Genomic DNA, 21482 nt, shown 5'->3' on the forward strand with positions numbered 1-21482 from the left:
CCAATTATAAAATTTGCTGTTGCAGTGGTTTTATTTTTAGAATATTTTAGTTTTTTTTTTTTTTTTTTTTTTTTTTTTTTTTTTTTTTTAAATATACAATCGTAGTACTTTTTTTTTTTTATTTATTCTAAAATCTACTTCCATTTCGGCTGCCGAATGGCCTTTTTTTTTTTTTAATTTATATCGCATTGTTTTAATTGATTCTTAGTTACAAAAAAATGTAAAATAAATTTTTCTCTTTATCAAAGTCAAAATAATTTTATTTGTTACAGGACACATCAAGTATGCAGTCCAGAATATCAAAAATTTACTGGAGACTGGAGAAATGTAATTTTCAATAATTTGAGAGTTATAAAAGTAGATACTTCTCGAAATTATTTCTGTTTAATTTAATATTCTATGAGAAGGATTTAAAGACTGTGATTAATCCTTCAATAAAATAGATTAACGGGCAATTTTTAAAAATTAACTACCTATAGATTCTGAACACAGTATGTAGTTAAAAGTTACGACACCTCGAAATGATTATTCACTATTTTTGACTAATTTATTTACACTCCGAGTCAAGATGAATTACTCGAATTCTTCATAGTCTTTATCATGTGATCCTCTTCATCATATATTAAATGATTTAGCCATTTCAAAATGAATAATCCCATGATCGACATGACTCGGGTGTAATTAATCACCCGCTATATACATCCATATACTTCTACTCTGCGAGAGTACGCAACACAATAAAACTCATTTGCCAAAGCAATAGCACCTGTATTTTATTTACCAAACACACATAATAGGTCAAACAAACACGACGTTGATGCATGGAAACAATAATTCTACGTCTAATAATAATCATATACATATATATATACATATTCTGAAGATGAGGTGTCGTCATCAACAACCATCCTCACTCTATACCAGGCTAATAAAGATTTTTAATTTTATTAAAGGGATTATTTTTTCGGTTATATTTTGTGTGTAATAAAATTTTTTTAACAATTATAATTAATTAAATATCACCTCTTAATTCAATAAAAATTAAAATATTAATGGTTGGGCAGATCAGTTAATCAGATATGGTCGTATTTGATCTCATGTGCTCATGTGTAATTTTTTTAAAATAGATAGTATTAAAAACCTCCGATAGGTGGCGCATAGTCGCTAAACTGTCTCCTTTTAAGAGAGTTAAGTTTTGGAATACAATTTTTCCTGAAAATATATTCTTCTACAATACACAGAAAGAACAAAATGACACTGCATATTCTCTCAGATTATACTCAGTGATATCGGCGGTGAAAGAAATTTTCTGATAATATCAAATATAATCCAGATTATACTTAATTATTTTTTTATTATACTCAGTGTAATCTCCGAAGTAACTAAATTATTTTTCTGGTTATACCGCGTAAGATTACACTGGATATAATCCGAAAAAATATCTCGTATAATTTGAATTATACTCAGTATAATCTTGGATTATACAATTTTTTTGAAAATTGTGATATTCAAATTTTCTCTTTTTTAATTTGTAAATTTATAAATTTTTTTGAAAATTTCTAATAATTGTTATAATCAATTATTTTTTTAAATTGCTCATTTTTTTATATATTTAAAAAAAAAAATCAAATAAAAGTTTCATTCAAAAAAATAAAAATTGAAATTGTGACCCCACTTGAAAACATTTACCAAAAAATTCTTGGAAAAATTGTGGTTAAATGCTCCTTAAATATTTTCTATCCATGCATTGCATCGCATATATTTTGCATTACATTTTTGAAAAATACATAAAAAACAGTAAGTTGATTTTTTCTTATGATTTTTGTCTTGAGATTACCTTTATTTCTTTTCTTTTTCTAAGCTTTTATTGGAAACGATTTTAATAAAAAATTGAAAACTTCGCACCTTAAATTCTCTAAATGTAAATTTAAAAATTAAACAATGATGTTAAAAATGTGAATATATGTTTATTGTATTTTTTAGCTTGCCATTTGGTCTACGGGGCCTTGGCATAAATTTTTATTAATAAATAAATAAATTAAAAAAATTTTTAAATTAATTTTTTTTTTAATTATCTGTTCGATGTTTTAGTTGTTATTATTATGTACAAATAAGAGTGTAATACTTTAAAATGCTTCATATTATGAATAGTGCAGTATGTTAAATGTATAAAGTAATATTTAAAAAAAAAAAATTAATAGTGATTTTAAATAAACTTAAAAAAAAATTAACTTAATTCAAACTCGTAATCAAATGAAACACGTATTGCGCTTTTACTGAAATATTTAACTAACTCCACTTATTTAAAGTATTCGAAAAATAATTAAACCAAGGGTACTCAGTAGAATTTTCTTAAATATACTGTAGGCATACCGATGATCATGATATAACCAGCAGATTGCGATGCAAATGAAAAAATTGAAAAAATAATGGCGCCGAACGAAGACGCGGGGCGTGTTTATAAATATCGTGTACCCCTGTACTAGTTCGATACATATATGCGCAAATAAAGTACGAGTATGATCGGTGTTACACACTTTTCTATCTTATTTACTGGTGTATAGATTGGAATTAAATTGGCGGAAAGTGAAATAAAGACACGGCAGGCGTCCTTCCATCTCTTCGCTCCTCATTCCTCTCGATCTCAACTTGTCTTCTTCACCTGTCGTCATTGCCCATTGAAATATGAGTACACATGCGCCGATTCCGGTTGCCGATCGTCCTCCGCCTCCTCCAGCTCTTCATTGCAAGAGAAGATACAATTACAAGATCGATACGAGATATTGCGCGTAGATGGAACTTCTCTACTCAATGATCGGTTGATTCTTCCGCCCTGTTGCTACTGTAATCTTCTGATAATATAATTGTTCTATTAATAGACAATTTTTTTAATATTTAAAAAAAAATTTATAATGAAGACACTGTTTGAAAGAAAAAGGCTTACACAATAAAAAATATAAGGTAAAAGCCCTAAATATTGACACCCTAAATTATTTTTAAACATATTTGTCTGTAATAAAAATAAATATCATATAAATTTTTTACAAAAATTTATTATGTTGCTTTAAATTTTATTTTAAAATATTTGTATGTTTTCATTAAATATTATATTGATACAATTTCTGATTAAAAATGAAATTTAAATTAATAATTTGAAGGAAAAAAAGCTTACGATGTTTATTTAAAAATTAGTTTAATAGATATTTTATTAATTTCAACCAGTTAAAAAAAAATCAAGTACAAGTTAAAATATTTTTTTTTTGTAATTTAATTTTACATTATTAAAGAAAAAAAAATAATGATAAATATTTTGAAAGTTTAAAACTTTTTTAAGATTAATTTAAGATTTTTTTAAAGATGGTTTTTAGATTATTACAAGATTATTTTATGACTTTCTACAATAATTTTCCAGAGCTGTCGCTATGACATTCAAAAATCTGCTCTCAGAATTTTTTTTTGGCTTCTTAAAAAAGTCTTAAAATATTCTTGGTTTGTGTCACGTATAAGATCTTAAACAAACGAACAATTTTAAGACGATTTTTTTTTACACGGGTTTCATAAAAATAAACTAAGAATTTTTTTTATTGATTCAAGTTTATCAAACTCTTCAATATGATAAATGTTCTTAGCTCAAGAATTTTTTCTTGAATCAAATTAATTTTTTATCAATGCAGATCCTTACACGTCAAGCAAATAAAAGTGTATTTAATAAAAAAAAAGAAGACTATATCCTTTATAAAAAATGTTTCAGGAATAATAAAATAAATTTAAATATTGATCTAAAAATTGGAATGATTAAAATATAAAACTTATGGGCGCATAAGAGTAAATTAGCTACTGGATTCTTGAAATTACATCAATGCAGGTATGATCCGGCGGTTATTGTCGTAATATAACGTAAATGTCCAAGTTTAAGGACGCTGGGGAATAATCGATAAAAGTTGAGTGTTGATCGGTAAATTCGATCGTTAAGAATCAGTGATGGTAAACTGAACGAGTAACATAAAAACCGGTCGTATATAAGTTAGGATAGAGTATTCCAACGAGCACCGTGTATAACCAACGACTATGTCGTTCCAAGTGCCATTACGACCCGCTTCTTTGCTTTTATATATTTGTATTTTTGTTTAGTTCTGATGATCATACCCTGTCCCTTTTTATATCTTCGCGGTCGGCTATTTCAAGAAGCTGCATTACATAGCGAGAGGGAGGATTTAATTTAACATTAAATTGTCGTTAATGGAGTAGAAGCTCCTTGTAGGGATCTACTCATCACATCACATCACTTCACTTATTTTTTTCATTTAATACCATTTTCAGATCCACGTTTTATGTATTTGTCTTCGGGTTATCATTTTATACTTTTTTTTCTGTTTTATTTATAGCCAACTGGTAGCCAAGTTCTTTTTGCGAATTAATAATAAGTAGTCGGCGGCTTAACGAATACTGTTACTGATTATTAAATTCATAGTTAATGGTTATCATAATTGGCTATAAAAATCGTGTGGTTGATATAAAAATTACGGTTTGTAATAAATAATAATTTTTTGTTAAGATTATATTTACACTAGAAAAATAATTAAGGTAATTTAATAAAAAAAATTTTTATTAAATTGACTAACATGTATTCCTGATAAATCCGCAGAAACTGAGCTCACAAAAATAGAGCTCCGGAAAATTATTATAGCGCGTCTTTAAATAATCTTAAAATAGCCTTAAAAAATCTTAAAAATATTTTTAAGGACTATTTTAAGATGAGCTCACAGCGACAGAGTTCCGAAAAATTATTAAAGAGCGTCTTAAATTAATCTTAAAAAAATCTTAAAATACTCTTAAAAATTTTTTTTAAATATTTTCAAAGACTATTACAAGATGAGCCTTAAAATAAGTCTTAAAATTGTCGAATAATAATTTTTCAACAATTTTACATTCAATTTAAAAAAAGCGTACTCAAAACTGTTGTGATTAAAAACTCGAAAAATTGGCTAAAAAAGTGTCTAATGAAAATTAATTTTCATAACAAATTCGAGAACCAAATTTCAAAAGTCTGCTCTCATAATTTTTTATTGCGTCTTAAAAGAGTCTTGGTTTGTGTCAGGGTTGAGATCGTAAACAAACGACAATTTTAAGACACTTTTGAGAAGATTTTTTTTTACACGGGGTTTTAAATTGACCCTTCTGTAAATTTTTGTTTGTATTTAATTCTCTTGAAATTTTGTATATTTTGTATAAGGATTTTCTGCCCATGAATATTATGGCTGAAGAATATTTTTTCTCACAATTTTTTGTCTCAGGATATTTTTTCCGAGGATATAGAATCATAGAACTAGTAGTATTTAGGTTATTAAATAAATAATAATTGAAAAATGATAACAGTTACTATCACAAACTATAAAAACTATTTTCTAAGCTAATTTGAATTCCATATAAAAAATCATGATCCTCGTTAATTATAAAATTATAAAACTAATTATTTCAATACTGGAAATATTACCTTACATGATTAATGCTAAAAATTTAATTTTCTCCGTGAATATATAAAATATTTAATTTAATTTTGTAAACGAAAGAAATTCCTACAATTTTTAAACCCAATAACAATATTAAATAAATAATCGTATTCAAGCTATCATTTAATCCTTAACATGATGATACACATTCTAGTTAAAATCTCATATAAATATATACATACATCCATACATCTCTAGGCTTGGACTTTTAGATTCTAGTAGCCTCTGGGCCCATCCGAAACTCGGCATGACAATTAAATCTCTTTTAATCGCTGGTGAGTAATTGTTCGAAATTAGAGTCGCTGTCAGTTTGGACCGCATGAACTCGAGCAGCTCTTTCATTATCCTCTAATCTACACTCGAGTAGACAGACAAGGAGAAAGAAAATCAGAGAGTACGAAAAATAAAATTTCGAATAAAATTAAAAATAAAAAAAAGGCATCCTTTCACTCTCGCTTTATTATATCGTTCTGGTATCTCGCAATGTAGAGGTATTTACTCGGCCTTTTTTATCTTTTATCTTGCTCTACTGTTCCACAGCAGCACTTAGCAAAATACATCCCAGTGATTATTGGCCGCGATAATGATCGAGTCGCTTGAATGCGAGAGTTGTCTATGCCAAGTTGAGATTATTGCTGGGCAGCAATAACTGGATGGGCATCCAGTCCTTCCTTAGGCAATGCGAGGGTGGTTATTAGGACCCAGTAACATCTTAAAGTCTCTTGTCACGCCCTCCTTGCTCTCAATCCTCACCCAAGTACCTGTCACTTTTTTAACTCAACAGTTTTTTTGTTTATTAATAATAACTTAAATTTATCATTGTAAAGTTATAGATACTTTTTATTGTAATTTTAGATTTTTTAACAAGTCAAAATGTTCATTCGAATCCTTAAATTTTTTTATATAAATTAAAATTTTATTTTTAATTTTACACGGAAATAACAAGATGACACTGGATATCATCCCAGATTATACTCAGTGATATCTGTAGTGAAAAAAAAATTTCAGATAGTAGCTAATATAATCCAGATTATACTGAGTGATATCTGGATTATACTCATTGTAATCTGGATTATACTAGCTACTATCTGAAATTTTTTTTCATTCAGTATAATTTGGGATGATATTCAGTATCATCTTGTTCTTTCCGTGTAAAATAAAAAAAAAATTTTTAGAAAAAATGACAAAAAAAATTTTTTAATTTTAAAATAAAAAAAAAATAATTTTGCAATTTTACACTGAAATAACAAAATGACACTGGATATCATGCCAGATTATACTCAGTGATATCTGTGATGAAAAAAAATTTTAGATAGTAGCCAGTATAATCCAGATTATATTAAGTGATATCTGGATTATACTCATTGTAATCTGGATTATACTAGCTACTATCTGAAATTTTTTTTTTACTCAATATAATCTAGGATGATATTCAGTGTCATCTTGTTCCTTCCATGTTGAGTGAACTTTAAAATTTTTTTTTAGAAAATTAAAAACTAACTTAAAAAAATTTTTTTTATTATAAATTTTTTCCAGCGTGATCTCGTATTGGATCTTCATTTCTACTCTCTCATCTTCCCTGTCTGAACGGTACACCCATGACGATAAATCATGGTAAGCGGTAACTAGTAACCGATTCACATTTAAACGACTGTTGTGAGATATTAGCTATTACAAAGAATTATGAGCAAGTCTCCACTCTTGTGTATCGCTATCTCACTCAACTTATCATCTATTCTCTTTCTCTCTCTTTCTCTATATATACAGTATACTTTTGTATATAATAATTCCACAATGACTGTGATCGCGCGTTATGAATTACACCGCGAAACCCGCTATCGTTTTGGTTTTCGAATTAGGCGTCGTAATGATGGACGGCTCATCCGATACCAAGAACCTAAGACGCTAAGATCCATCTGTTCTGTGCAGTATTTTTCATTTGCCGTAATGCACCACGGAGAATTAACTTTTTATAGCAGATACGCATTCAAGAAAATTTTCTTATGCTAGAAATACCAATTTTTTAAAAGGATTAATTAATCATGCCTTTAATTCTGCAATGGTTATATTTTTGTTGTTAATTCTATTTTACTGATTTATTATTTTCATTAGTCATCTTCATCTTCATCTCGTATTCAAATAATTATTTTTTCTATTTACTGCATGCGTTTTACATAAGCCATCTATCGGTAATTGCTGGAAATAATTTTTGAAATTCGAAATTTATAATTGAAGATGATAAATTTCATTTTTGAGTTAAAAGTTGGGATTAGAAATTTTTCAAATAATTTTTAATGTGTGTGACGTTACGGAAGGTTTTACATTTTTTACTTTATTTTCCTAAGTGTGTAATATACTATTAATAAGATTCCTTAGATTTACTTGCCTAAAAATCTACACATAATAGATTTGAGAAAGTTATTCTCAATACATAATTTTATTTTTAAATCATAGTGGTGTCACGGAAGGTTCACTCGTGTCACAAAAGTTAATGCTAATTTTTTTTTTGCAAACTCTCTTTGACTTTCTTTGTGAATTGATTAGACAAAATTTTGGAAAAAAAATTTTTTTTGATCTAAAAATAAAATTATTTTTAAGAGAACTTTATTTTGATTTAAAAAATATTTTTCTTTTAATCTTGTTTTCTTAATGAAAGAAAAATCCATCAGAAATATTCAAATTTTTCATCAAAAAAATATAGTAATAATAATAAAAAAAAAATAAAATAAATTATTTTTATCCTAAAAAAAAAATTAACAAAGATTACCTTGCGTCTTAATTTTTGAGAAAAAAATTGTTAGGAAAAATAAAAGTGATCTTTTTTTAGAAAATTTTAAATAAATTGATTAAATTTGTAAAATTATCGAATGAGAAATTTTTTTCTATCTTTCTTCTTTGTTTTATTTTATTAATTTTGTTCTAAAATTCTAGAAATAATTTGAACAAATTATCTTGAAACAAGAGTCAAATTTTCAACGCAAAATTTTTTTTAAATCAACTAAATTTTTTTTAAATAATGCAGCGAATCAATTACAAAACACAATTCCGCATTAGATAAGGACTAATTTGATTATAAGTTTTTGAGAAGATCGAGTGGATTGGAGACAGGGTGTTGGCTTACAGAAGATTAAACTAAAGTGGGAGAAAGCAAAAAAGAGTCAAAACAAAAAAATATCCTGAACAAATTACACGCACGCTAAGTGGACCGATTCAAATGATTATTATGATCTTGAATTTTGAGAATACCTTTCCAAGAACGTTTATGCAGGACCAGAGCATATATATATACATACAACGCTCTCATTTGAATGCGATTTGTAATGCCAGTAATTCCCCACCTAACTGGATCTTTATTTTCGCTTATATTTAAATTTAAACACTATTTTAATATTTATATTATTTAAATTTCAAACAGCGCGCGGGAATTACAGTGATTGAGGATTAATTGTTATACTTGTACGAAGAATAAATTTAAAAAGACGAAAAAGAAGATGAAGTATTTTTTTAAAAATGACAAACTTTAAAAAAAAGCCTCGGGCTAATTTTAGCAGAGTAAGAATCTATCAACCTGTTATTTGAAGAGCATTCGCTGGAGAATGAGGACCGGCATCACCTGAAGGGACGTCGAAATGGTCATCGCGGAGAATTAAAAACATTCCATGTATTAAGGCCGAATGGTATGGATAGGAACGACAGACTAAGACTGATTTTAAGTGAGCGGAATGTCAAGAGAACTCTCTTTCGTGGGTGGATCACGTCTAGAATAATCTGAGACTGAGAAGAAAACTCCTGGGGGCTTTTTATCGCTCACAAACTCTTGAAGAAGAAACTTATTTGGTTTTTGAGCATCCGGCTATATCCATCAGGGGATGATTACCACTTAGGGACCTCGTATGCCTTCGCAGAATCCCTTCGATCATTGTAATTAGAAGAAGTGATTCCACCGCGGTCTTCACGACTGATGATAGTAGGTCCTCTGACGTCTACAAGGAATTAAAAATAAAGATAGAATAATAATTATTATTATTGTGAATAAAAACACTCACGTACTGTAAACTCAAATCGGTCAGATTGTTTTGGCGGAGGAATTTCGTGGGTGGGTTCCAAGGCACGATAAAAATGTCCTCGGGCTTGTCTCTGGAAAGAACTCTGATAATTGAAAAAGAACTTGGCTTTTTCTTTTTTTTTTTTTTTTTTGTTCTGACGGGACACAGATCAGGCCGATGCCCTTTTTCGTATCAATTTTATTTAGTTTCTATGAAATCCGAGGATGATTGACTACTGATTTGAAGAAATGGAATTTTTATGGGTAATTTTTTTAAAAAATTAAATAACTTCATTGGGAAAAAAATTAATTATTCTGGGGATAGGTGATAAGATTTTACCGCAAATATACGACATTAAATTTAGCTGTCACTTCACAATTGTTTTAATTTTTTTAACAAATAAATTATACTAAAAAAAAATTGTTAAAAAAATGGACTTGTAGAAATTTTAATAAATTAAAAATGCAATTTTTTAAATTAATTTTTTAGAACAAATTTTTTTGTTAAAGAAAATTAAAAAATTGTCAAATGACCGCTAATTTTAATGTTATTGTATTAACACTGAAGTTGACAGATATTAAATTTTTTTTTGGAATTTTATAACAATTAAATTATTAAAAAGTTTCACATGTAAAAATTAATAAAAATTACAAGTCAAAATTTTTAGAAGTATTTTTTTATTGTAATTAATTTGTGAAAAAAAAATTATGAAAATAAATTTTGCAGATATTAAATGATTTTTAGAATTTTTTTTAACAAATAAATTATGGCAAAAAAATTGAGATTTAGAAATTTAAAAAAATTAAAAATCCAATTTTTTAAAAATCATTTATTGGAACTAATTTTTTGCTAATGACTGCTAACTTTAATGACATAAAAAAATTTTTAAATTTAAAAATTGTAAAAAGTTACTGGAAGCGACACCTGTGGATAAATTAGTGTACTATATAACAAAAATTCAAAATAACGGCGCCATTTTTGTTCAGTCAGTAACTGCGACACCGTGACAACATGAACTTACCTAATGTCAGTAAGCGGTGAATTTAAAAAAAGTTTTATTATCAAATTTTATGCAATCCAATAAGCTTATTTCAGTTAGTCAGTAATTCAGTAATCATGGCTGTTTTTTGTAAATCAACACGCTTTTCGTGTTATTTTTTAAACAAAACTCCACTAACACATTACTTAAAGTTAACCAAGTCATTTAGGACAGTTGTCCAAGAGCCAAAACCTACTCGTGGGCTTTTCAAGACAAGCATAATCGGTGCATTGGTTGGTACAGCAATAGGAACAGGTTATGCATTCTGGAAAATTGAACTTGACAGAAAAAATTTGTCACTCGAGGGCACCGAAATACCGGTTGAACTCCTCAAGTACAAGCCTCCGATCACACCATCCAGAAGAGTATGTTAGAAATTTTATTTATTAATTATAGACTTTGTTTATGACATTAAAGTTAACAGTCACTTGGCAATTTTTAAATTTCTACATGTCAATATTTTTTTTTTATTAAAATTAATTTAGCAGATATTTAATAATTTTTTTAAATAAATTAAACAATACTAAAATTAGCCGACGTTTTTAATTTTTTTTTTTTCATTTATTAAATTATAATTAAAAAATATTTTTTAAAAATTGCATGTGTCATTTTAAAAATTTTCTACATGTGAAATTTTTTTTTAAATAATTTTTCAATAAAATAAATTATTAAAATTTTTAAATGTCGACTAACTTAATTTTCATAATTTTTTAAATAATATTAAAGTTGGCCGACATTTTTAATTTTTTTTTTCATTCATTAAATTAGAATTAAAAAATATTTAAAAAAATTGTACTTATAGTTTTTCAAGTTTTTCACAAGTAAAAATTTTTTTAATTTTTTTTGTAATAATTTTTTCAATAAAAAAAAAACATTCTCAAAGCTTTTAGATGTCTGGCGCATTAATTTTCATCCTTTGTTTACCTAAAATAAATAATTTACTTTGTAATTTTAGATCCTATCGCCGGTAGACGCGACCAATTTGAAGCTCACCCTGTTCCAGTATCAATCATGCCCGTTTTGCTGCAAAGTTCGGACATTTTTAGACTACTACGGAATCTCTTACGACGTCGTAGAAGTGGACCCCGTGCTGAGACGCGAAATCAGCTGGTCGTCTTACAGAAAGGTACCGATATTGGTCGCCAAAGTCGACGGCGGCTACCGTCCGCTGAATGACAGCTCCATGATCGTGTCAGTGCTGGCTTCGTATTTAATTGACATGTCCAACAATTTGAATGATCTTGCTCATTACTATCCAGTCATTGGGATGAACGACGAGGGTGGAAAATTCAAACAGGAAATTATTAACAAGTACTTCTTGATGCACCAAGGAGAAATTCCCAAAGATCGGACTCTTGATGATATCATGTAATTTTTTTTTATTTATTCATGATACTGAAATTAGAAAATATCTAAAAGATGTTTGCTTAATTTAATATCATATTTATTTTGTTAATAATTTTTTGTTGTTAAAAATAGATTGATTATTTTATATTTTGTTTTAGGGAAGAACGCAAGTGGAGAAAATGGGCTGATGAGGTTTTAGTTCACACGTTGTCACCAAATGTTTATAGAACACTTGGTGAATCTTATGAAACTTTCCAATGGTTTTCAGATGTAAGTATTTGTATATGAAAATTAATTTAGCAGTTATTTAATCATATTTAAAATTTTTTTAACAAATAAGTTATAGCAAAAAAATTAACTTTTAGAAATTAAAAAAAATTTTTTATTCAATTTTTTAAAAAAAATTTTTCGGAACAAGTTTATTTATTAAATTAAATTAAATTGATCAAGTGACTTTTAAATCATCTTTTGATTTTTTATTTTATTATTTCTTCTTCTGGTGATTTTTAAGATGTGAGTCTCCATTTTTGGAGTAAAAAATTGAAAAATTGACGGATTTACAATATTCTTTTTTTTTTTAATTCTATTTTTCATCTAGAATTTATAAAAAAAATTTTGAAAAATTGTTTTATCAATTCTAAATCATTAATTACATTTTTTTTTTTATTTTTAAAGCATGAATTTTTTTTGTTCAGTTTTTCACAATCTTTGCAAAAAAAAATAGTATGGTGCTATATAAATTGATATTTTTTTAAATATATCAATCAAGACTTCTTTAATTTTCAATCTGAAAAAAAAAAAATATACATACAGAATTTTACAAGCTTTGAACGAATGATTCATAATTATTTTATAAAACAGAATAAACTAAACTAAAAAAAATGATCAATTTTTCAATTTTTTATGGCCGAAAATTAATTCTTCTTTTTAAAAATTAAAATAAAAAATTATATAATTTAATTTGACAAATAATAAAAATTTAAAAATATTCTCCAAAATAATAACTAATTAAAAAAAATTTAAAAGGTAGGAAAATGGGAAGAATATTTCCCAATGTGGGAAAGGAAGATCATGATAAACGTAGGAGCATGGGCGATGTGGATGATAGGAAAGAGATTACAAAAAAGGCACCACCTGAAGACAAACGTTCGAGAGTCATTCTACGACGAGTTGAACCACTGGCTGAAGGCAATAGACGCGCGAGGATCGACGTTTATGGGTGGAAATAATCCAGACCTATCTGACCTGGCGGTCTACGGCATACTGCGCAGTATTGAAGGGTGCCAGGCATTCAAAGACGCGCTGGAGCACACGAAATTGTCCAGCTGGTACCAGGCGATGACCGAGCGTGTTAACAACCACGCTGGCGTTTCGCTGTTAACTAGCTAAGTTATTGAAGTTAGTTAGGTAAAATAAATACTAATTTAATTAAATTGGATTCTACATAAAATAATTTAATTATTTAAATATTTTAGTATATTTAAATGATAATTGTAATTGTAAATTTATAAAATGATCTATTTCATACTGCACAGGCCAATTGACGGTATTTTAAAACAAAACCTCTGTTAGCCAAATCGTGATCTACAAAATCATCACTCTCAGCTAGGTTTTCGTTCGGATCTTGATTTGTTACTACGTAAAGTACAAATGGCTTTGAACTGCTCTGTTTTGTTTCAAAACTGTTACCGCAGAATCTGTCGGTGTTGTAACGGGTACCGTTAACTGACGGATTTGGTACTATTACAAAATTATGTGTACATAGTTCTCCTGATAATGAGTAATCGATGCCTAAGAAATTATTTATTATCAAACAATGTGCTCAAATTGTTACATAGAATTTTATTTATTTAAGGAAGTCCTTTCGCTCCAGTTGAGTCACACAACAACTGTAGTAGTCAATATTCGATAAATTAAAATAAAAAATTTATTTTTCAAAAATTTGCACAGTGAAGAATAAATTAAACTTCACTGGTAAATAAATAAGAACTTTAACTATTAGATAAAAATTAATTTTATGCATAATCTAATATTTTTTATTTAACATTGATGGCGAAAGGACCTCCTTAAATTTTTTAATTGTTTTAATTACCTGCCGTACTGTCAACAATACCCGAATTACTGGAAATAGTAAAGGATGATGCGTCTGCTTGCGACCATTCGATAGTACAGTACCCAGGAGCCATTTTAATACAGACTCCATAATTTAAATTTTGTATTTGTCGAGTATTTGGAGTTAGAAGTGGCGTTGAAACTATATCAATTGATTATTAAATTATTTTTGTAGTTAGTTAAAATAATTATTTGAGTGGAGCGAAAAAAAAAAATTTTTACCTCTAGTATTTGGTATAGTCCCGTAATTAAAGCTTGTCACTGTACCACTTATTGCTTTATAATACTGAAGACACCCATCATTTTTTGGAGCTAAATTATAATCACATATGTTAGCTTTATTGTTATACCATTAATCATTATTATTATTTATTAACACATTATAGTTTTTTATTACCCAGCCACGATGAATCGCAAGATATTTGTCGTAGCCGTAAGTTCCATTCGCGTGAAAATGAATAATCTGTGTTTGTATCTACTGATATTGTTATCGGATTAGCTCCATTAAAATCAACGTAAACTAAAAATAAAAATTAATTGTAAATTTTATTAATAATCTATGTTATTAAAAAAATAATCTCTAGATACATAATTAAGAAATGACCTTGTATCTTGTGAATCATTGACATTTTTCAAAATATAAACTCACCCCGACATTACACTCATCGAGACCTTTCATTTGAGTACCTACATCAATTTTTCATATATTATATATATATTATATAAATGTATATATGAAAAATATATGAAAATGCATGTGGGTACTCAAATGAAAGCTCTTGACGAGTGTAACATCGGGATGAGCTTATATCTTTAAAAATGTCAATAATTAAAAAAGTACAGTGCATTTTAACAAAATTTATTATTTAATAAACCAAAATTAGTGACTGCAAGGTTGCTAGTTTAGGTTTAAATTATTTACCATGCTGATCATCATTTTCACCGCAAAGTCTAGGTACTGTTGATGCCCCGCCAGATATAAGAAGAAAATCGTTGTCACAAACCCCGGTGGCATTTGGCTGGGCTAGGCTGAACTTCATAAAGTCGATGCGTAATTGACAGACATCTGAACTACAGGGGTAGACAGTTATTGTACACCTCTGACCGCCTGCATAGCTGTAAGAGTATCCAGGGTTCACAAAATATGTGTTGTTTAAACTCGTAACCGATCCGCATTCTCTTTTAACTAAATTACAAGTCAAACATTAAATTAATTAATTAAAACAATTTTTAAATAAAAATATATTTAATCATTTTTCGGATTTTTTTCAATAAATAAAATTATGAAAAAAAAATTACACATGTAGAAATTGTAAAAAATTACGACTATAATTTTTTAGTACTTTATTTATTATTAAAAAAAATCCTAAAAATTATTCATTTTAATATTATTCATTAAAATTGATTTTTTAGTAATTACTTACAAATGCAACAAGTTCCGATTCCATTAGCACAAATACTAGAAGCTGTTCCTTTATAATTATAACATTCTTTACGTGTAAAACAAGTTCCATTGAACGAATTCCAGCCTGAGCATTCTGAATTTGCAAATCTTACAACACTAAACAGTGGAAAGACTAAAAAATCAATGAAAATTATCAATAAAAATTTTCTAGTCAATAAATAAATAAATCTTACATTTTTCGCTGCGAGTAACTTCTAATGCAGTATCACTATAAATAATTGTAATAGTTGTAGAAAAAACAATGAAGAAGACTATGCTGAAGATCAGAGACATGCTTGCTCGATACTGATCAGTGATTTGACAATCTTTACAATAACGGGAAGTATTTACCTAACAGTGGTGACAATTAGCGTACAGTAGTGTGTAAATGTTTAAATAACTGTTTTGTTCTCTATAATACACTAAAAATTAATTTATACAATAATTTTTCTACTTAGTTTCTTAAATTTATTAAATAAAATTTTATTTTAAATTTAATTGGACGGATTTTTTTAGATTGTCAGGTACTTGATTTATTTATTTAATTTATTGATGCATTTGCGTCTCGACAAAACGGACAGTGGCCGTTTTTTATTAACGCTATCTCGAAATCTTCCATTTGAAACAACTAAAAAAAAAATTTTTTTTCAATTTTACTATATATATATATATATATATACAAATTTAAACATTTATTTTATTAATATAAAATTAAATAATCAACTTACTCTTAAACACGAGCTACAATACGTAACTGGAAGATCAGTTAATATTCTTCTGAAGTATCTAGTTTTAAATGGTTCTGGCCAAGGAACAATTAATACTTCATAAGGTTCCAAACTCATTAAAACATTTCGTCCTACTTTAATTGTTGATCCTTCAACTTTGTCCTATATTAATAATAAAATTAATTTTTTCTAACAATTTTTTTTTTATATTAAAATTGAAAAATCATTTTTTTTATTTTAAAATTAAAAAATTTTTTTTGTCATTTTTTCCAAAAAAAATTTTTTTTTATTCTACACGGAAAGAACAAGATAACATTGAATATCATCCCAGATTACAATGAGTATAATCCAGATATCACCCAGTATAATCTGGATTATACTAACTACTATCTTAAATTTTTTTTTCACCACAGATATCACTGAGTATAATCTGGGATGATATCCAGTGTCATCTTGTTCTTTCCGTGTAAAATTGAAAAATTATTTTTTTTTTATTTTAAAATTAAAAAATTATTTTTTTTTAATTTTAAAATTAAAAAAATTTTTTTTTTAATTTTAAAATTAAAAAATTTTTGTTGTCATTTTTTCTAAAAAATTTTTTTAAATCTGCTCAATAAACAAACCTCATATTTAATAAGACGAGCAGTAAATAGATCAGTGTGATCAGTAGCTATGGTCATTTGGTCTTCAGTTATCTCAGCGTCTTCTGGAATAGACATAGGCTCCTCGATAAGTTTCTTAGCTTCCTCATTCGAGATTCCGTCTTCCAGTTCAAACTCAACGATAGGCAAAATTTCAAAGGATACATAGGAGTGATGAAACTTTAGATTACACTGCACACACCGATTACTGGGGTAGTTATTGGCCGGCAGAAGAGGATTGAATGTTGAGCAGCGGTAGCACAGAGGCAATAATTCTTCAGGGTCTTGGTATTGGTTAGCTCGCGCAGCCAGAGTCGCCAATTCTATTTGAGCTTGCAGGTGATCGGGAACCCTCATTCCTCGTAACCGTTCCAGCAATTGCATTGCCAGCTTATTTGCACCCAGTATTCGTGCTTGTTTCACAAGGCAGTAAATTATTGTTATCATGGATATATTGGGCATGCGAATACCTTGGAGTTTTATTAACAAAAATCTTGAGATGTTGAACAAAGCTTCTGGCATTAATGAAGTAAATGGTTCAGCCTAAAAATTTAAATAATTAAATTAAATTTATAATTATTAATTAGTTAATGATTCTATAAAATTATACAAAAATCGAAAGCGAAAAAAATTGGTCGTAAAAAAACACTAATAATAATTCCCACTTTTTATTATTAAAAAAAAAAAAAAAAAAAAATACTTACCGTATACTTAAAAACGTCATAATAAGCGTAATAAATATCAGCCTTATCAGAGTACTCATGATACATAGATTTAATTTCCTCAATATTTTTCGGTAAGTTCAAACTCAGCTGAGATAAAAGCCAGTAAAAATAAGAAGCATCCCGAAATTTATTCATGAGTACCGCATTATTTGCCAGAGTACTCAAGACCGCTATAGATTCTTCAGTCTGTCCAGCCATCTGGAACGCTAAAATATTTTTCCCATCAAACCTCTATTTCTCAATAAATCTATAAAAAAAAAAAAAAAAAAAAAAAAAAAAAAAAAAAAGTTAAATTACCTTCTTGAGCCTCAGAAAAGCGTCCAGTCTCAGCCAGCCAGCGAGCATAAGGTCCATAGACACGGGATTTCAATTTAGGATTTCTTTCAACCAGTTCAAAAGCCTCCGGCCAGGCCTGAGCGTCCACCAAGATATCAGCAACATCCGGATCATCCCCGAGCCTGCTAAAGACTTCAGCAGCTCCATGAGTCGCTCCCATTTCTCTCAATTTTTTAGCAATCGCATACAAACTGTCTCTCTGAGCTTTGTCCAGCTGTCTTCCAATTTTAATCAGCATATCAATCCAGCCGTGTTCAGAAACAATATTGATAGCACGCTCGACATCCCCGGCCGCGAGGAACATTTCAGCAGCAGCTCTGGGCTCTCCAAGACTCTTGGCCCACTCAGCCCTCTTCCTCAGCAGGACAGTTTTATCATAACTGCTTCCCGTCGCAATAAACTCCTGAGCAATGTCAAACATCCTCAAATCCGAGTACATATCCAGCGCAGATTGCTGGAGCCCGGCTTTCTGATAAAGCTTAGCAGCTTCTCTCAACCTTCCCATCGCGGCAGCAGCCGTCGCCATGCAGGCTTCTTGTCCCCACTCTCCAGACTTTAATTTGTCTTCAATCTCCATCACCACTTCAATGTACCTCAGCTTCTTCAGCCTCGCAAAAGCTGAGTGCGCAATATTAAGCTGGAGTTTGTCCAGCGCCAAAGTTCCCAAAGCCAGCCAGTCAGACTCAGCGACTCCGAGACAAGCAACAGCGTAAGCTTCATCAAACATCCCCGCGTCCAGGTACTGGTACATCGTAGCCGACAGCGGGATGTCCACTGTAACAATATTAGTCCCATTTATACAGTAGAGCTTGGAGCCATTGTGACCTACCACATATCCAATTAATTTTTGCCTGTACTCCGGAAAATCTCCGACCTTAATTGTCAAGTAATCCCGACCCGAGAAGCACATCATGTCCTCAAAAGCCCGGTTGAACGCCACGCTGGTCACGTCCTCGGATTCATAGATCTTGTGCTCGGTGTACAGATCAAAAACAGAGAGGACTCCGTGCTCGCTTACCACTGCAAGCTTCTCCTTCATCGAGCTGATGTCCAGGCAGCGTACCGGGCCATCAACTTTGGTCAAGTGCGCAGGGAATGGATTGTCCAGGTAAATTTTGATAACTTGTCCGCTTGTTAATCCAGCTATCAAGCATTCTTTTCCAGCTGGACCGCCGACTACTTTTATGTACGTTATCGTACTGTCCAACACCCACTCACGCTCTACGACTTGGGAGAATAATAAACTCTGCAGACGTTTTTCTAAACACAAAACTAAATTATTAGACGTAACAACTAGCAAATTACAATTAATCGTCTTGGGTAATTTTTCCTGGATTCTGTAGTGCATGCCGTCAGCAGTGCCAGAGGGCTCGTAGATAACAACACGCTCCGGTAATTGAACAGCAAGCTTATCGCGATAAACTGCTATTTTATTTATCAAATCTTTGCATTTAATACGGACTTTTTGGTTTGATATCAAGTGCTGGATTATCACGTCGGTCATATTTTCTCTGTAGGCATAACGGTCCCCGTAAAGACCGTGGACGATGTTCCAGGTGAGCTGCAAGTAAGTTATCGTGCCGTCTTGGCAGCCTAGAGCTATGTAACCAGAGGTGGGATGAATCGCGCAGCTCCAGACCCAAGATGACTGCAAATCCCCGACTTCTGTCAGTAGAATGCCTTCGTGATTCATCAGCAAGCATTTTTTGTTGCTGCCAACCACCAGCAAGTACTGTCCCTCGGAAAAATGAACGACTTTCAAGGGTATGAAGTCCAAACCTCGCTCTCGGCCGATCTGCTGGCCGACTGGAGTGTAAAAAGACAGCACTCCGTTCCACTGTGCGATGCAGAGGATGTCGACGTTGGTGTCGTCGCGCAGCGGGCACCAGGACACGCTCCAGATTGGCGAGCCGCTGGACCTGTCAATTCGCAGCTGCTCCTCGCCGTTTTTATTCCTGATGGAGACGTACCCGGCTGCTAGGCCGATTGCTAAGTACTGGCCGTCGATGGTCCAGTCGCAGCAGTTCACGCGGCCCCCGGACTTGTGCTTCTGCACGGCTTTCTGCTCGCTTGACCAGAAAGCTATGTCGGATATCGAGCAGCTGAACAGCTGGTGCGACACCGGGTTGAACTTCATACATTGCACCGCGTCGTTGTGCGAGTACTTCAGGATTCCTTCCAGCTTCGACGTCCATACTATCACACACTTGTCCGCGCCTCCTGACGCGAATCTCTTTCCGTCTCTGGAGTAGCACACGCAGTAGACGGTGTCCTTGTGCCCCTTTAATGGCTGGACCAATGCGCCTTTTGTTGTTTCGTAGACTAACACTTGCTGTCCGGCTGCTACCAGCAGCTGTGAACCGTCCGGGTTGAAACACAAGTCGTAAATGCACTGCTCATTTTTGTCCTGGACTTTGTCTACCCATCTTAAATGAGCTCTCATTTTTTTTTAGTTTATTTTTTTCTAAAATAACAATTTATTATATCGAAATTAATTTAGCAAATATTGAATAATTTTTAGAATTTTTTTAAACAAATAATGGCAAAAAAAATTGACATGTAAAAATTTTAAAAAATTACAAATACAATTTTTTAAAACGAACATAAAAATAATTTTTAAAAAAGATTTATTTATTATATAAAATTGAAATCAAATTTTTTATTTTATAAAATTTTTGTAACAAATAAATTGTGAGATCAAAAATTGAAAAAAAATTTTTAAGAAACTAAAAATGCAATTTTTTAAAAATAGTTTTGGAACAAATTTATTTGTTAAAAAAAATTAAAAAATTTTCAAATATGACAGCTAAATTTAATATTGTATTTATAATTATAAGAATTTTTTTTTAAACGTCAAGTTTCATTCAAAAAATTTTTTCAAAAATTTATTTAAGAAATTTGGAGTTATTTATTTATGTTTAATAATAATGGAAAATTAATTTAGCAGATATTTGATAATTTTTTCAACAAATAAATTATAATAAAAAAATTGACGTTTAGAAATTAAAAAATGTAATTTTTTAAAAAAAATTTATATAACACTGAAGTTGACAGACATAAAAAATTGTTTTAGGATTTTGTAGCAAAAAATTTTTTTTTTGACTGATTTGCAAAAAAAAAAAATAAAAAAAAAATGTCAACTGCTAGTTTCAGTATCAATGTGTATTATTGCAAGTACTTACAATTTTATACGCTTTACACCGCTTTCAATGACATTAAATTAATATTTATAACAACAATAACAATAATACTAAAATATTAAGTAATAACTAAGCACAAAACATTTTAACTTTGACATAAACGTTGTTTGTATTACTTTCGTTACTACGGAAACGATTAAAAAAAAAAAAAAACCGTTCAATTTAAATCACTCTCACTGTATTAAAATTACACATCACTTTATCTTTTTTAAATTATCAGTTGAGTATTTTTTATTGGTTAATTTTTAAATATTTTTTCTGCAAAATAAAAAGTAATTAAAAAATTTTTGACAGTGAAATTTTGAAAAAGTTTTAAAAATTCACGTGACAATAGTCGAGCGCTAATTTGACGGC

General features: G+C 29.7%; 3 protein-coding genes across 6 annotated transcripts; 1 reads left to right on the forward strand and 2 right to left on the reverse strand.

Annotated features, from left to right (window-relative positions):
• Positions 1 to 10646: 10646 nt before the first annotated feature.
• On the forward strand, positions 10647 to 15143 carry Su(p) (prostaglandin E synthase Su(P)). Of its 4 annotated transcripts, none has more exons than XM_074245618.1 (5): positions 10647 to 10960; positions 11551 to 11963; positions 12101 to 12212; positions 12969 to 13349; positions 15005 to 15143. In XM_074245618.1, the coding sequence occupies exons 1-4, from the start codon at positions 10673 to 10675 to the stop codon at positions 13329 to 13331; spliced, it is 1176 nt and encodes a 391-aa protein (XP_074101719.1). In that variant the 5' UTR covers positions 10647 to 10672; the 3' UTR covers positions 13332 to 13349; positions 15005 to 15143. The 4 variants fall into 4 exon arrangements, with proteins under 4 accessions (XP_074101719.1, XP_074101721.1, XP_074101722.1 ...); XM_074245620.1 differs by having other exon boundaries at positions 12969 to 13340; positions 15005 to 15126; XM_074245621.1 differs by having other exon boundaries at positions 15010 to 15104.
• On the reverse strand, positions 13396 to 15825 carry LOC141529165 (uncharacterized). Its single transcript, XM_074245622.1, has 7 exons — positions 15693 to 15825; positions 15479 to 15631; positions 14977 to 15240; positions 14452 to 14574; positions 14277 to 14366; positions 14035 to 14196; positions 13396 to 13733 (listed from the first exon to the last, which is right to left on the reverse strand). The coding sequence occupies exons 1-7, from the start codon at positions 15790 to 15792 to the stop codon at positions 13465 to 13467; spliced, it is 1161 nt and encodes a 386-aa protein (XP_074101723.1). The 5' UTR covers positions 15793 to 15825; the 3' UTR covers positions 13396 to 13464.
• Positions 15826 to 15984: 159 nt separating this feature from the next.
• Positions 15985 to 21386, reverse strand: Oseg1 (intraflagellar transport protein Oseg1). The gene is made up of 6 exons (XM_074245615.1): positions 21111 to 21386; positions 17890 to 20392; positions 17572 to 17798; positions 16850 to 17410; positions 16227 to 16388; positions 15985 to 16126 (listed from the first exon to the last, which is right to left on the reverse strand). Exons 2-6 carry the CDS (start codon positions 20369 to 20371, stop codon positions 16040 to 16042), a joined length of 3519 nt encoding a protein of 1172 aa, XP_074101716.1. The 5' UTR covers positions 20372 to 20392; positions 21111 to 21386; the 3' UTR covers positions 15985 to 16039.
• Between the last annotated feature and the right edge of the window lie 96 nt (positions 21387 to 21482).

The sequence above is a fragment of the Cotesia typhae genome, unplaced genomic scaffold (assembly GCF_013202065.1).
Source record: "Cotesia typhae breed Kobodo isofemale line unplaced genomic scaffold, CoteBio_Ctyphae contig_44, whole genome shotgun sequence".
Taxonomy (NCBI): Eukaryota; Metazoa; Arthropoda; class Insecta; order Hymenoptera; family Braconidae; genus Cotesia; species Cotesia typhae.